The 17105-nt window shown below is 47.2% G+C and overlaps 2 protein-coding genes across 2 annotated transcripts; both read left to right on the forward strand.

The window, feature by feature from the left end:
* The first annotated feature begins 5729 nt into the window (after window positions 1-5729).
* Window positions 5730-7189, forward strand: LOC124668267 (putative glutamine amidotransferase GAT1_2.1). Its single transcript, XM_047205433.1, has one exon. It carries the CDS (start codon window positions 5849-5851, stop codon window positions 7187-7189), a length of 1341 nt encoding a protein of 446 aa, XP_047061389.1. The 5' UTR covers window positions 5730-5848.
* Window positions 7190-13674: 6485 nt separating this feature from the next.
* Window positions 13675-14424, forward strand: LOC124668268 (putative glutamine amidotransferase GAT1_2.1). The gene has a single exon (XM_047205434.1). It carries the CDS (start codon window positions 13675-13677, stop codon window positions 14422-14424), a length of 750 nt encoding a protein of 249 aa, XP_047061390.1.
* The last annotated feature ends 2681 nt before the right edge of the window (window positions 14425-17105 follow it).

Below are 17105 nucleotides of genomic sequence, written 5' to 3' on the forward strand. Positions count from 1 at the left end.
ATACTAACTATTTTCTTATATGAAATTGTAGGTTGAAGTGGGCTGGACTTCTACCTTTCGCGCGGTTGGTTGAGGCCACTAGGTCGGAGGTCATCGGTGAGCGAGGAGGCACACTGATCAAGCGCCTTCAGTACGACCACTCTCTGCTCACCAGCCTGGTGGATCGGTGGAGGCCCGAGACACACACGTTCCACTTTCGCTGGGGAGAGATGGCTCCTACTCTGCAGGATGTGTCTTTCTTACTGGGTCTACTGTTGGAGGGTCGGCACATAGGGCCGCTGGTAGAACCAATGGACTGGGATGAAAAAATGGATGCACGTTTTGAGGGAACTCGTGAGGGTCAGCCTACTTTTCTCTGTGAGGACCACGGCCCAAAGTGTGACTGGTTACTCAACTTCGAGGTACGCTCGCGAGGTTTCATGCATTGTTATAACATATTTATTTATGGTTAATGCGTTGTTATAACTAACATCTTTTATTTTCATCGTTGTAGGTTGCACGGTTCACACAACCGATGAGTGAGGCACATATCAGTAGGAGTCTCGAGGCGTACATACTGTGGCTGCTTGGGAAAGTGATGTTCATAGAGAACCATCAGACCACCATCAGCAGGCGCTACATCCCCATTGCGCGGGAGATGGCAGAAGCAACAAGCACCGACGACATCACACCTAGGAGTTGGGGTTCCGCGGTTCTAGCAGCCACGTACCGAGGTATGTGCAATGCTTGCACACTTGTCTTCCCTAAGTCTGGCCTTCTTAGCTGCCCACTGTTGTTGCAACTGTGGTCGTGGGAGAGGTTCTCCATCGGCCGACTAGACATAGACGGTGAGCGCTCTTTCGGGATATACGAGTTGGATGATGCGGACCGCATCGACATGCCTACTTTGGGGATACTAACAACATAGTGCTACTAATCGTCCAAGAAAAACATAGGCAAAAGCCCCATAGTATGTTCCATGGAAAGAAGAAAAATGAAAAATGATCATGTTCGCTTGGCATCGTCAATTTAACTGTTTGCTTGGCATTTAAACAACATGGTGAGAAATAGAAAATTTAAGTTTTTTGCCGCCCCTAAAAGGATTCTATACCATGATTAGTTCAAAGCTAATATATATGCGACCAGCAAGTGTTACGTACAGTATTAATTTAGGTGCCTGTCCATGCTATACGTCAGTGACTTCTTGTTGCCTTACCAAGGCAAATAATCAATGCGCACCTTCGGTCATTTTTTTCCCAACGATGTTACTCAGCATCAGGCCTTCTCGAAACCGCATTATCCGATGGATAATGTTGTATACAAGGTAGGAGAAATCAAAAACTGCACATTCTTTTTTGGCAATTAATTACACGAGATTGGTTTGCCAAGTATTTTTCTCGTTGCCGAGTGTTTTACATTCGGAACTGGACAAAGACAGGATTTGCCGAGTATCAACAAAAAGACACTCGGCAAAGACTCGGTACTCGGAAAATTTCCAGCATTGCTTTGCCGAGTGTAAAACAATACTAGGCAACCTGCCCGGCTTTGCCAAGTGTCCAAAAAAACATTCGGCCAAACCGCCCGCGCAGGCCAAAAAAAATCTGAAACAAAGGGAAAAGAAGGTACTTAGTTCATATCTGGCCGTTTTCAGTAAAACCGGCAGAACAACTTAAAAAATACCATAAAGCTGCATCAGGTTTGTGAATTGTTATATAGAAGTGGTCTTCTATTTATGTGCATATGTTTCGTAGGATTGTAGATTGCGTTTCTTCTAGCTGCTTCAAAAAACATCCCATTTCGGCACTCAGAAAAATGAAAAATGGGTTTTTCGTGACTAGAAAAAAGCCAAATCATAAAGCCCACATTGTACTCACTCCATTTTATTGCTTACGGCGCAATTTTATTTTTTGATTTTTCCTCGATGCTTAAGGTGCTGGTGGTTGTGGATCGCTAATCTCCTGAGTTTGCCCCTCCTTTCCCGTTCCCCCTCAAAACCTAGTCGCATTAACCCACGGCCCGAAGAAACTATTCGTGTGGCCTGAGAAACGAGGAGATCCAGCGGAAACGTTGGGGTCTAGTGCGTGCATAAGAGGAGTGAATCACACCAGCATGCATGGGGCAAAGGCGGAAACTTAGCGATTATTTTTCTCATGCCGCTCTCACCTCAATAACTGTGCAATTTTTTTTGGCATCCCAAGCAATGAGATGGAGGGAGGATGTTCGAGACCACGCATGTGTGCAATATGGGCTTGTTCCGGCAGGCTCCGCCATGCTAAGGTCACGACCTAGCTCATTTTCCCTAAAAATCATACACTTCATGACAAATGAGCTAGGTCGTGACCTTAACCATGACATAGTTTGTCAAAACGAACCCATATTATTTACACGTGCATACCTAGGAATGCTGAACACTGTTCATGAAGAAAATTTTCAACTTGTATCCCAAAAGATCCATTCTTCATTTTCTGAGTGCTAAAACCGGAGTTTTTTTTTAAGCAGCTACAAGAAGTGGAATCCAATCTTGTGAAAAAACCCTACCTAGAAAAATTGTAGACAACTTTTGTACGATGGTTTACATACCTGCTGATGACGCTACGTTTCTGGGAATTTCTAGTATTTTCTATGGCTTTCTGCCAATTTAGAAGGAAACGAGCCATTTTCACTATGAGGAAAAGGCCTAGCAGTCATGCACCACTTTTGTTTAGCAGTGGCGTACAATGGTGCGTCACTACTAGTGACGCATAATTTGGTGCGATGTGCGCCACTACTAACACTTGGTGTGTCAATACTAGCTCTTAGGGTGCGCCACCTGTAAAATTTTGATATTCTGGATCTAGATCTGGATCTAGCACCATTTTTCGCGATTTTTTGTTTGCTTGTTTTTTTTTCGAATTATGTATCCCGTTCATCTAGCATCATTTTTTTCCTCATTTTTGTTTTCCAAATTAGAGGATGGTGAGAGGATGGAGAGGAGAGGATGGATGATAGAGGAGAGCATGGAGAGGAGAGGAGCGCATGGAGGAGAGGACCGTCGAGGGGGGCCGGGAGGGGCACCGGAGTGCTTGGAGGAGAGGAGGCCTAAGAGGAGGGAGAGTGCAAGAGTTGTTGGAGGAGTGGAAGGAGGAGATGAGGAGGAGAGTATGGAGGAGTAGAGGAGGACATGATGGGGGAGAGGAGGGGAGGAATGTGTGGAGGAGGAAAGAAGGGAGGTTGATAAGAGGGTAATGGGGGTATGTGCCGTCCGATTTGAAATTCAAAGGTGGGATTAGCAGTGGTGCACTAAGGCATGGTGCGCCACTGCTATATATTGTTTTTTTTGAATTGTTTTTTGCATCAAGATCTTAAACCTGAATAAACTCCTATTCTTTGATTTTAAGGAATTGATTGTAACTTTTCGCGTGGATACATTTTCATATAATTTTTTTCATCAAAGATCGTATGCAATTAAAAAGTCGATTTACCGAAACAGGACACCATTTTACATAATATACCGAAACCATAAATCCATGTCTGACGATACGTTGAGTAGTTGGACGGGTTCTTCACGTGTAAAGACGAGCACGTACGCCCCTTGAACGTACACATCAGCATCATGTCACTGGCCTCCCCAGAATAACGATCAAATATACGTGTCAGCACAACACGGGAAAGAGAAAACCAGTACTCTCGCTACTCACGAAATTGATCAAAGTTCGGTTAAATTTTGCTACTAATCTGTCAAAATTAAGTGACGGAAGATGTATGGTACATGCTTATTGCTAATTAAGCATATGCCTCCTGTCCTCTAACTTCCGAGAGTATAAATATGTTTTTAGTATGTTCCCAGCTGATATTCGTTTGGGAATCATTTCCAAACAAAAAGATGCCTCAAGTCAAGGAAACCATGTCTGCCATCATCAGTTTAAAAGTACTGAAAAGGTGAGTTTGTGCTCTCCTTAAAATATTGTGCCAAAATTAGTTTATCAAGCAATTTTTTAATAAACCTTGTTCGTTGCGCTAATACAACTTTGAATAGGTCAAACTCAAAATTTTATTTTTTTTGCAAATTTATTATTTCCCAGTTGATAAGATTTCTTCAAGTAGAAATGAACCGAGGGTTAACCATCGAATTAACGTTTCCAGCAAGCCGGAGCCATAGCTGACACAAATGTGGCAATGAAAGTGGTGCAAGGTGGAAAAACCATTGAAACAAAACAAAGTGTGAGGAAGCAAACTCGCCAAACTTGTTACATAGGATTTGTAGGCCAGTGCCATGGCAATTTAGACCATGATATATAGGAGAGTTAATTGATCGTTGATCCAACGATGCAGACCAAAACCTGAAGGGATCATGAGCTAACGGACAACATTGGTAGTAGGGAGGAAGTAATGGATTATTTGGCAGTTATAAATTTTGATCATACAATTCAACACATTGGCTGATAACATACGTTGACACATTGGTCCTGTTAAGGAATACACGTGGACCTAGAGGGGCAATAATAGTATTTTTTTAGATAAATTGTGAAAGACAGGACTTAAACTGAAGACCTCATGTACCATGTGAAGCTACACTTGCCAACACAATTTCGAACCGAAGAAAAAGGACTAGCCAATCCACTTTCAAGTTTCAATGGGTCCGACCGTCACTCCCTCTATGTCTCTAACCAACTCCCTACCACTGATTAGTTCTCCGATGATGGCGCACCATCTTTGTGCAATGAACCCCACACCATATACCCTAACCTTGAACAATGAACCCATGTCTTCGCCTCCATGTCACACTGCTCTACACCGTGGGGGTCTCGGTTGAGTTAGCACATCAAACAGTGGGGAATCATGGCATTTTATTCAGTACTGTCACCGATATATATTACTTGTCGCAAACATCCAATTTGGATCGAAAATTACAACGAGATCCTTGAGAAGCCCTTCAGCTTCAACCTCCAGACCGTGTCGACGGCGCGCCGCCGCTCCTTCCTGAGTCGGCCTGACGTTGTTGGTTGCGGACGGGAAGTCGCCGAACGGGTCGAAGAGACCACATCCGTCCAAGAGACGAAGAAGTAGGATGAATTGCCGATGAAGCTCCTTGACGATCCGAAGATCCCCACAACCAGACGAAATCCTCGAAGACCACACCACACCCACAAGCTTCTCGACGTCGTCGTCGAGATGGGGTTGAAACTGAGGGAATATTATTGCACGAGGCGCCAACACCACCACCTGAACGCCGCCCCTACAAACAAAAACCCTAAAGACGGGGAACTAAGCCCCCAAAACTGGGAATCGGAGCCCTCCCGCCGACGAGAGCCGACGAGGCGGCCAGATCGGAGGCGGCCGACGGCGGGAGGTAGAGGAACCCTAATCGCATGAGGATATACCCTCGCGAACAAAGGGGTACAAGCAGATCGAAGTGAGTATATTAATTAGTTCCGCGACAAATAATTTGGCTCAGATGGAGTATTTTAATTGGGGGCATGTAGCAATATTGCACTTGCCCCCTTTGACTTGAGGCTCTTGCACGCGGCGCCCAGACTAAGTTGTACTACACACCAAACACACACGTCGTAGGTAATGACGTCGGCCTAATAAGTTTCCTCTTCCCGCGCATGGTAATACGCTTCAGTTTTGGAAGTAAATTATTCGTATTCGATTTCGTGATAAGATCGACACACCATCCAGATATCCAGCTACTATACCACTTCCGATGTCCTTCTATAAATACCTCCATCCAGATACAACCTCCACACAAATCCAAGCACACAGGCCATTGATCTCTAGAGCTATAGTTAAACACTTCTGATCGTAGAGAGAGAGCCATTGATCTCCAAGTCAAATCTCCTTGGTTAGTCTGATCGTAGTCTACCAGGCAGCAGCTAGCTCACCGGCCATGTCTCCCTCCCCTGATCTCTCTCGCGTCCTCCCCCGCGTGCTCATCGTCTCCCGCCGCACCGTCCGCAAGAACAAGTTCGTCGACTTCGTCGGCGAGTACCACCTGGACCTCATCGTGGGCTACGGCGCGGTGCCGGTGATCGTGCCGCGGGTGGCCGGCGTGCACACCATGCTCGACTCCTTCGAGCCCATCCACGGCGTGTTACTCTGCGAGGGCGAGGACATCGACCCCTCCCTCTACGACAACGGCGCCGACAATAACAACGACGGCCTCACGCCGGACCAGCTGGAGGCCGTGCGCCGGCTCCACCCGAGCGACGCCGCCGTGGACCACGAGAAGGACTCCATCGAGCTCCTCCTAGCACGCCGCTGCCTCGAGCGCGGCATCCCGTTCCTCGGCATCTGCCGCGGCTCGCAGGTGCTCAACGTCGCCTGCGGCGGGTCCCTCTACCAGGACGTCGACCAGGAGCTCCCTTCCCATGCCTCCAACACCGCCGTGTGCCACATGGACTACGCCGACTACGACGGGCACCGGCACCCGGTGAGCGTCCTCCCCGGCACGCCGCTGCAAGAGTGGTTCGCGGAGTCGCTCGGCGGCGAAGAGCGCGATGAGATGATGGTGAACAGCTACCACCACCAGGGCGTGCGGCGGCTGGCCGAGCGGTTCGTGCCGATGGCGTTCGCGCCGGACGGCCTGGTGGAGGGGTTTTATGACCCGGATGCGTACAGCCCAGGCGAGGGCAAGTTCATCATGGGGTTGCAGTTCCACCCGGAGCGCATGCGCAAGGCGGGCTCCGATGAGTTCGACTACCCCGGCTGCGCCAAGGCCTACCGGGAGTTCGTCCGCGCCGTGGTCGCGTACCAGGCGAAGCTCGCCGTGGTGCGACGCTTCCAGGACGTGGCCACGCGTGGTGCGGTCACCGCGGCGGTAGCGCCGAAGCTGAGCCAGGACTTGGAGAAGCAGCGCAGGGTGCTCGTCCGGAGCTTCTCGCTGGCCAAGAACATGTACTTCGGCGCCGGAGATACAAAGCCGGCAGAGGCTGAGCGGCGCGACCTCGACGCGGGGGCCGAGTTCCTGGAGACAACGGCGGCAGCCCTGAGCTCGCAGCAGGAGAAGCGGCTGAAGCAGATGGGCGCGACGGTGCGGAACGCGTCCGGGTACCTCAACAGCAGGCTGAAGGTGAGCGCGGACCGGGAGGCGGCGGCGCGGGCGCTCATGGGCAAGATGTCCGCCGCGCAGCTCTCCAGCCTCGCCGCATTCTACCGCGCCATGGGAAACATCTGCTCCGACGTGCTCGACGCCAAGCTCCAGCCGACGTCTCCGACTCTCCAGGAGTGAGTGATCACTGAAAACCAAACGGTTTGCAGTGGCATGGTACTGAATTAGTTTGTGATGGTGATGTAGCTGGACGCGCGACAAGTGTTTGTTTGTTTGACTTTGTTACCTTGCCCGTACAATGTGAATGTATCTTCTCATTCTTACGGCTCGTTGACTTTGATGATTTCAGTTTCTCCACCGTGTCGTCGATGATCACACGAAAGATGGAAATGAAAACTACTAGTACTCTGTATAGCTTTGCTAATTCTCAATCGACTTAATTTTCAGTTGACTACTAGACCCATATGTTTGTATCATGATTTGTGCTAATATGAGTTATAGCATTGGTTGCAACTCATATTTTCTACTGAGTATTTGCATATGAGGAATCGTTGGATTCTTTCGTGATTGCAACATTAGTTGCATAAGCGTTGGATTACTTCTGATTTGTGCTAGTCATAAATTGTAGATTCAAGGATTAGGTACGAGATATTACTATATATCCAAGGTGTCCTTCTATTTGTGGTTCTATAGACCCTGGTCGTCCACAGATGCCGAAGTTTCGAGAGAGGGATACTGAAGCAAAAGTACATGTTTGATTCTCATGCTCCATTCTGCAGTTATTACAGCTTCTCCACTCGCATCCCCAACCAGATAGTTGAAAATTAAATCCTAACGGTAATTGAAAATTTCATTCAAATTTAATTATATTTATAAAGTTTGAACGAAATTTATCTAAACCTAAATCTTATAGCGACCGCGGCAGCCACCGCGATAGTAGTACCCGAGTTACCGACAGTCGTTGTCAGTGACTTCGTTCTTCCCGCGGTCAACGTCATCGGTGGGCTCCTCCGTCACGTCGCCACTAGGGCCGGCCTGCGACCATGAGTTGTGGGACGACGCACCTCTCCAGGCCCGCTGCGTAGCTAGTGGTGGCGCCAACGGCGGTGATGGAGGGTATTCTAGATGCGGATCGCCGTGTCGGATCCCCTCAGCGACGGCCGCTAGCGTGTGGCCAGACACTCCAAGAAGACGTATCGATAATTTCTTATGTTCTATGCCATATTATTGATGATACCTACATGTTTTATGCACACTTTATGTCATATTCGTGCATTTTCTGGAACTAACCTATTAACAAGATGCCGAAGTGCCAGTTCCCGTTTTCTGCTGTTTTTGGTTTCAGAAATCCTAGTAACGAAATATTCTCGGAATTGGACGAAATCAAGACCCAGGGGCCTATTTCGCCACGAACCTTCCAGAAGACCGAAGAGCATACGAAGTGGGGCCACGAGGTGGCGACACCACATGGCGGCGCGGCCAAGGGGGGCCCACGCCGCCCTGTGGTGTGGGCCCCTCGTCAGGCCCCCGACTCTGCCCTTCCGCCTACTTAAAGCCTCCGTCGCGAAACCCCTGATGCGAAAAACCACGATACGGAAAACCTTACTGAGACGCCGCCGCCGCCGATCCCATCTCGGGGGATTCCGGAGATCTCCTCCGGCACCCTGCCGGAGAGGGGATTCATCTCCCGGAGGACTCTACACCGCCATGGTCGCCTCCGGAGTGATGAGTGAGTAGTTCACCCCTGGACTACGGGTCCATAGCAGTAGCTAGATGGTTGTCTTCTTCTCATTGTGCTTCATTGTTGGATCTTGTGAGCTGCCTAACATGATCAAGATCATCTATCTGTAATACTCTATGTTGTGTTTGTCGGGATCCGATGGATAGAGAATACCATGTTATGTTAATTATCAAGTTATTTCATATGTGTTGTTTATGATCTTGCATGCTCTCCGTTATTAGTAGAGGCTCCGGCCAAGTTGATGCTAGTAACTCCAAGAGGGAGTATTTATGCTCGATAGTGGGTTCATGCCTGCATTGACACCCGGGACGATGTGACGAAAGTTCTAAGGTTGTGTTGTGCTGTTGCCACTAGGGATAAAACATTGGCGCTATGTCCGAGGATGTAGTTGTTGATTACATTACGCACCATACTTAATGCAATTGTCTGTTGCTTTGCAACTTAATACTGGAAGGGGTTCGGACGATAACCTGAAGGTGGACTTTTTAGGCATAGATGCAGTTGGATGGCGGTCTATGTACTTTGTCGTAATGCCCAATTAAATCTCACTATACTTATCATGACATGTATGTGCATTGTTATGCTCTCTCTATTTGTCAATTGCCCGACTGTAATTTGTTCACCCAACATGCTTTTATCTTATGGGAGAGACACCTCTAGTGAGCTGTGGACCCCGGTCCATTCTTTTAATACTTGAAATACCAATCTGTCGCAATACTTGTTTTACTTGTTTTCTCTCGCAAACAATCATCTTCCACACAATACGGTTAATCCTTTGTTACGAGCAAGCCGGTGAGATTGACAACCTCACTGTTTCGTTGGGGCAAAGTACTTTGGTTGTGTTGTGCGGGTTCCACGTTGGCGCCGGAATCTCCGGTGTTGCGCCGCACTACATCCCGCCGCCATCAACCTTCAACGTGCTTCTTGACTCCTACTCGGTTCGATTAAACCTTGGTTTCTTACTGAGGGAAACTTGCCGCTGTGCGCATCACACCTTCCTCTTGGGGTTCCCAACGGACGTGTCAACTACACGCATCAAGCAAATTTCTGACGCCGTTGCCGGGGAGATCAAGACACGCTGCAAGGGGAGTCTCCACTTCTCAATCTCTTTACTTTGTTTTTGTCTTGCTTTATTTTATTTACTACTTTGTTTGCTGCATTATATCAAAAAAAAAATTTAGTTGCTAGCTTTACTTTATTTACTATCTTGCACTCTATATCAAAAACACAAAAAAATTAGTTACTTGCATTTACTTTACTTGATTCATCATGTTTCCTTTTAATTTTACCGCAAAAAACATACCGGTAGGACAAGGGTCTATAACTGGGAGGAACAATATAGAAGAATTTTTCACCCATGTTAGTACCGTTGAAGATTTTGAAGATAGACACTTGGTAGAACTTGCTCCTACTTATGAAGTTGCTGCTGCTGCTTTAGTTCGCCTGTTGGAAACTAAATTTGTTAATCTCAATCCTATAATCCAACACATGTTTCTTACACTTGGTGATTTGGAAGAGGGGAAAAGAAAGATTTTGTTTTAGAAACCCTTCTTAGAGAATTTGGTGGTCTAGCAAGAGAGGCTAGAAAGGTCTTCGCTAAATTTAATATGCTTGGTTCTCATACTAATTTTGTTGGTCTCCTTGAAAAAATGGATATGGATAGGATAAGGTACACTAATAATGCTAATGATGGTGGGGAGATCAAAGCACCAATACCATGTAAACTCCTAGCTATGAATGATGCACTAGAAAATAACTATGCTTGGCTTGTTCCTGAAAATTTGTTTGATGAGAGTAGCAAGCCCAAGACTAATGAAAATGGAGACGCTGAAACTTATGTATCCAATATAATATGCATGGTTGAGAAAACTCCAAACCCCGCTGTAGGTGCACCACCCTTTGATGTTACTTGAGTTACACTTTCTGCGCCTAGCTGAAAGGCGTTAAAGAAAAGTGCTTATGGGAGACAACCCATGTTTTTACTCCAGTATTTTTGTTTTATATTTGTGTCTTGGAAGTTGTTTACTACTGTAGCAACCTCTCCTTATCTTAGTTTTGAGTTTTGTTGTGCCAAGTAAAGTCTTTGATAGTAAAGTAAGTACTAGATTTGGATTACTGCGCAGTTCCAGATTTCTTTGCTGTCACGAATCTGGGTCTACCTCCCTGTAGGTAGCTCAGAAAATTAAGCCAATTTACGTGCATGATCCTCAGATATGTACGCAACTTTCATTCAATTTGAGCATTTTCATTTGAGCAAGTCTGGTGGCCTAATAAAATCCATCTTTACGGATTGTTCTGTTTTGACAGATTCTGCCTTTTTATTTCGCATTGCCTCTTTTGCTATGTTGGATGAATTTCTTTGATCCATTAATGTCCAGTAGTTTTATGCAATGTCCAGAAGTGTTAAGAATGATTGTGTCACCTCTGAACATGTTAATTTTTATTATGCACTAACCCTCTAATGAGTTGTTTCGAGTTTGGTGTGGAGGAAGTTTTCAAGGATCAAGAGAGGAGTATGATGCAATATGATCAAGGAGAGTGAAAGCTCTAAGCTTGGGGATGCCCCGATGGTTCACCCCTGCATATTTTAAGAAGACTCAAGCGTCTAAGCTTGGGGATGCCCAAGGCATCCCCTTCTTCATCGACAACATTATCAGGTTCCTCCCCTGAAACTATATTTTTATTCCGTCACATCTTATGTACTTTGCTTGGAGCGTCGGTTTGTTTTTGTTTTTTTGTTTTGTTTGAATAAAATGGATCCTAGAATTCACTTTATGGGAGAGAGACACGCTCCGCTGTAGCATATGGACAAATATGTCCTTAGGCTCTACTCATAGTATTCATGGCGAAGTTTCTTCTTCGTTAAATTGTTATATGGTTGGAATTGGAAAATGCTACATGTAGTACCTCTAAAATGTCTTGGATAATTTGATACTTGGCAATTGTTGTGCTCATGTTTAAGCTCTTGCATCATATACCTTGCACCCATTAATGAAGAAACACTTAGAGCTTGCTAATTTGGTTTGCATATTTGGTTTCTCTAGAGTCTAGATAATTTCTAGTATTGAGTTTTGAACAACAAGGAAGACGGTATGGAGTCTTACAATGTTTACAGTATGTCTTTTATGTGAGTTTTGCTGTACCGTTCATCCTTGTGTTTTTTTCAAATAACCTTGCTAGCCTAAACCTTGTATCGAGAGGGAATACTTCTCATGCATCCAAAATACTTGAGCCAACCACTATGCCATTTGTGTCCACCATACCTACCTACTACATGGTATTTATCCGCCATTCCAAAGTAAATTGCTTGAGTGCTACCTTTAAAATTCCATCATTCACCTTTGCAATATATAGCTCATGGGACAAATAGCTTAAAAACTATTGTGGTATTGAATATGTACTTATGCACTTTATCTCTTATTAAGTTGCTTGTTGTGCGATAACCATGCTTCGGGGACGCCATCAACTATTCTTTGTTGAATATCATGTGAGTTGCTATGCATGTCCGTCTTGTCTCGAAGTAAGAGAGATCTACCACCTTTATGGTTGGAGCATGCATATTGTTAGAGAAGAACTTTGGGCCGCTAACTAAAGCCATGATTCATGGTGGAAGTTTCAGTTTTGGACACATATCCTCAATCTCATATGAGAATAATAATTGTTGCCACATGCTTATGCATTAAAGAGGAGTCCATTATCTGTTGTCCATGTTGTCCCGGTATGGATGTCTAAGTTGAGAATAATCAAAAGCGAGAAATCCAAAATGCGAGCTTTCTCCTTAGACCTTTGTACAGGCGGCATGGAGGTACCCCATTGTGACACTTGGTTAAAACATGTGCATTGCAAAGATCCGGTAGTCCAAGCTAATTAGGACAAGGTGCGGGCACTATTAGTATACTATGCATGAGGCTTGCAACTTGTAAGATATAATGTACATAACTCATATACTTTATTACTACCGTTGACAAAATTGTTTCATGTTTTCAAAATAAAATCTCTAGCACAAATATAGCAATCGATGCTTTCCTCTTTGAAGGACCATTCTTTTTTACTTTTATGTTGAGTCAGTTCACCTATCTCTCTCCACCTCAGGAAGCAAACACTTGTGTGAACTGTGCATTGATTCCTACATATTTGCATATTGTACTTGTTATATTACTCTATGTTGACAATTATCCATGAGATATACATGTTACAAGTTGAAAGCAACCGCTGAAACTTAATCTTCCTTTGTGTTGCTTCAATACCTTTACTTTGATTTATTGCTTTATGAGTTAACTCTTATGCAAGACTCATTATACTTGTCTTGAAGTACTATTCATGAAAAGTCTTTGCTTTATGATTCACTTGTTTACTCATGACATTACCATTGTTTTGATCGCTGCATTCACTACATATGTTTACAAATAGTATGATCAAGGTTATGATGGCATATCACTTCGGAAATTATCTTTGTTATCGTTTTACCTCGCTCGGGACGAGCGAACTAAGCTTGGGGATGCTTGATACGTCTCCGACGTATCGATAATTTATTATGTTCTATGCCATATTATTGATGATACCTACATGTTTTATGCACACTTTATGTCATATTCGTGCATTTTCCGGAACTAACCTATTAACAAGATGCCGAAGTGCCGGTTCTCGTTTTCTCGCTGTTTTTGGTTTCGAAATCCTAGTAACGAAATATTCTCGGAATTGGACGAAATCAAGACCCGGGGGCCTATTTCGCCACGAACCTTCCAGAAGACCGAAGAGCATACGAAGTGGGGCCACGAGGTGGCGACACCACATGGCGGCGCGGCCAGGGGGGGCCCGCGCCGCCCTGTGGTGTGGGCCCCTCGTCAGGCCCCCGACTCTGCCCTTCCGCCTACTTAAAGCCTCCGTCGCGAAACCCCTGATGCGAAAAACCACGATTCTGGAGATGATGGTGAACAGCTACCACCACCAGGGCGTGCGACGGCTGGCGGAGCGGTTCGTGCCGATGGCGTTCGCGCCGGACGGGCTGGTGGAGGGGTTCTACGACCCCGACTCGTACAGCCCCGACGAGGGCAAGTTCATCATGGGCCTCCAGTTCCACCCGGAGCGCATGCGCAAGGCGGGCTCCGACGAGTTCGACTACCCCGGCTGCGCCAAGGCGTACCGGGAGTTCGTCCGCGCCGTGGTCGCGTACCAGGCGAAGCTCGCCGCGGTGAGACGTTTCCAGGACGTGGTCACGCGCGGCCGGAGCGCGGTCACGCGCGGCCGGAGCGCGGTCACCGCAGCAGTGCCAAAACTGAGCCATGACATGGAGAAGCAGCGCAAGGTGCTCGTCCGGAGCTTCTCCCTGGCCAAGAACATGTACTTGGGCGCCGGAGATGCAAAGCCGGCAGAGGCAGAGCGGCGGGACCTCGACGCGGGGGCCGAGTTCCTCGAGACGGCGGCGGCAGCCCTGAGCTCGCAGCAGGAGAAGCGGCTGAAGCAGATGGGCGCGACGGTGCGGAACGCGTCCGGGTACCTCAACAGCAGGCTGAAGGTGAGCGAGGACCGGGAGGCGGCGGCGCGGGCGCTCATGGCGAAGATGTCGGCCGCGCAGCTCTCCAGCCTCGCCGCATTCTACCGCGCCATGGGAGCCATCTGCTCCGACGTGCTCGACGCCAAGCTCCAGCCAACGTCTCCGACTCTGCAGGAGTGAGTGATGACTGAAAACCAAACGGTTTGCAGTGGCATGGTACTGAATTAGTTTGTGATGGTGATGTAGCTGGACGACAAGTGTTTGTTTGACTTTGTTACCTTGCCCGTACAATGTGAATGTATCTGCTCATTCTTACGGCTCGTTGACTTTGATGATTTCAGTTTCTCCACCGTGTCGTCGATGATCACACGAAAGATATGGAAATGAAAACTACTACTACTCTGTATAGCTTTGCTAATTCTCAATCGACTTAATTTTCAGTTGACTACTAGACCCATATGTTTGTATCATGATTTGTGCTAATATGAGTTATAGCATTGGTTGCAACTCATATTTTCTACTGAGTAGTTGCATGTGAGGAATCGTTGGATTCTTTCGTGATTGCAACATGAGTTGCATAAGCGTTGGATTACTTGTGATTTGTGCTAGTCATAAATTGTAGATTCAAGGATTAGGTACGAGATATTACTATATATCCAAGGTGTCCTTCTATTTGTGGTTCTATAGACCCTGGTCGTCCACAGATGCCGAAGTTTCGAGAGAGGGATACTGAAGCAAAAAGTACATGTTTGATTCTCATGCTCCATTCTGCAGTTATTACAGCTTCTCCAGTTGCATCCCCAAACAGATAGTTGAAAATTAAATCCTAACGGTAATTGAAAATTTCATTCAAATTTGATTATATTTATAAAGTTTGAATGAAATTTATCTAAACCTAAATCTTATAGCGACCGCGGCAGCCACCGCGATAGTACTACCCGAGTTACCGACAGTCGTTGTCAGTGACCTCGTTCTTCCCGCGGTCATCGTCATCGGTGGGCTCCTCCGTCACGTCGCCACTAGGGCCGGCCTACGACCATGAGTGGTGGGACGACGCACCTCTCCAGGCCCACTACGTAGCTAGTGGTGGTGACAACGGCGGTGATGGAGGGTATTCTAGATGCGAATCGCCGCGTCGGATCCCCTCAGCGACGGACGCTAGCGTGTGGCCAGACACTCCAAGAAGATGTGGCACCCCTCCACATTCTGCAAGGTTGGTGGGCCAATGAGGCCGTCGAGCCGCTGCATGTCCCCCGCCGATGTGCATCGAAGAAGTATGACCACCTGGCGTCGTCTAGATTGGATCCGCGCACACTTCCGATGACAGGCGGCGGCGCTGGTCGCGGATCTCCTTGAACCACCGCCATTGGAGGCCTTCCTCCTGCCGCCGCCGCTGGGTAGCCTCATGTTGGGTGATACTAGGTACCGCGCGTCATACAATGCCCAAGCTTCATCGACAGTGAGGCTTCCTCTCCCAAAGTCGTTGGTGGCGGCACGTGTGGGATGGCGGTTCTCGACATGGCGGCATGGATCTTTTAGGTGGGCGGGTGCTTGGGTTTGCGAGGGAGAGAGCATCGGCGGAAAGAGCGGCGATTATGAAGATGGCCGATATGCAGGGAACCTTTTATGCGCCGGAGGCAGTCGACAGGCAGTGGCTCGCATTAACGCCAACGAGACGCATAAATGCGCGCCTGGGAAAACTGCGCCGCTCCTGGGAAAGCTATGTGTCCATTAGCGCCGGTTGACCGGAAGTAGGCAAACAGTTAAGCCCAAGTGCAGAGACGGAGCTATATGTAGTTCAGGGGCCACCGCCCCCAGCCCATGAAAATTTTAGCCAAAAATTAGTAGTATTTGGCCCATTTACCCCTAAAATCAGTAGTATTTGTCCATTTACCCTCAACTATTCAAATGAACTGAGAGCGTCGGACAACCTATTGAACCGTGACTGTCTGACTGAAGATGCTCTTAGTAGTCTCCAACAGAAAATGTTCCTTACTTGTTGGAGACTTTGTTCATGCATGGCAACAAGAAGAGCCGAGCATAACAGCACAGTTCATGATCATCACGTGGAGCTTCGGAGTTGTCGAAGTCAGAGCACGGTCAGGCCGTCAATAGATCAAACAGGGCAATGAAACCAACCGAAGAGATTTACATATCATGGAACACATAATGCGCGCGCGTGCATGCATATATACCTCCTGGGTGAATAATAGCTCACAGCCAGCCTCAGATCGACGATGAAAACCACCGCGCGCCTACAACTGCGCCTCACATGGACCACGACTTATCAGGTGAGAAGAAAGCAAATCGACCGTGAGAGGGGAAGAGCGCGCTAAGTCAAGTGACATACCTACCGCGGGACGGATTCATCCGGAGAAGCCATCACCTGCGCAGATCGGATCCACCAACATAAACAGATCGGCAATGTGAGGCAGGCAACTCGATCAGACCACGAGGATGGAGAGTGTCCTCCACAAACCATGCATCCAAAGAAGTCAACAGCGATAAATAATCCTCCACAAATCAACACATGTAGCCAACTATGGGGCATGAAATACTCAAGTAACATATCGGACGTATACCTGTTGAAGGATCTCCATCCGGAAAGACTTTGCCCGCGGCCGGGCGAACGGAGATCGGATGGACCAGATAACTAGCCTCGCGCACTTGAGATCGGATGGCAACATTAAACTAATGATCCAAAGGGCCGGTAAAATAATCCTTTTCATCAATGGAGCATCAACCCATGCAAACAACCAGGGAAGAAAAACTCAAGTGACATACCTGTCGCGGGATTCATTCGGAGAAGCCATCACCTGCGTGCGGCCGGACCAACGGAGATCGGATCGGGCCAAGAGAAA

Source organism: Lolium rigidum, chromosome 6, assembly GCF_022539505.1.
Source record: "Lolium rigidum isolate FL_2022 chromosome 6, APGP_CSIRO_Lrig_0.1, whole genome shotgun sequence".
NCBI classification, from domain to species: domain Eukaryota; kingdom Viridiplantae; phylum Streptophyta; class Magnoliopsida; order Poales; family Poaceae; genus Lolium; species Lolium rigidum.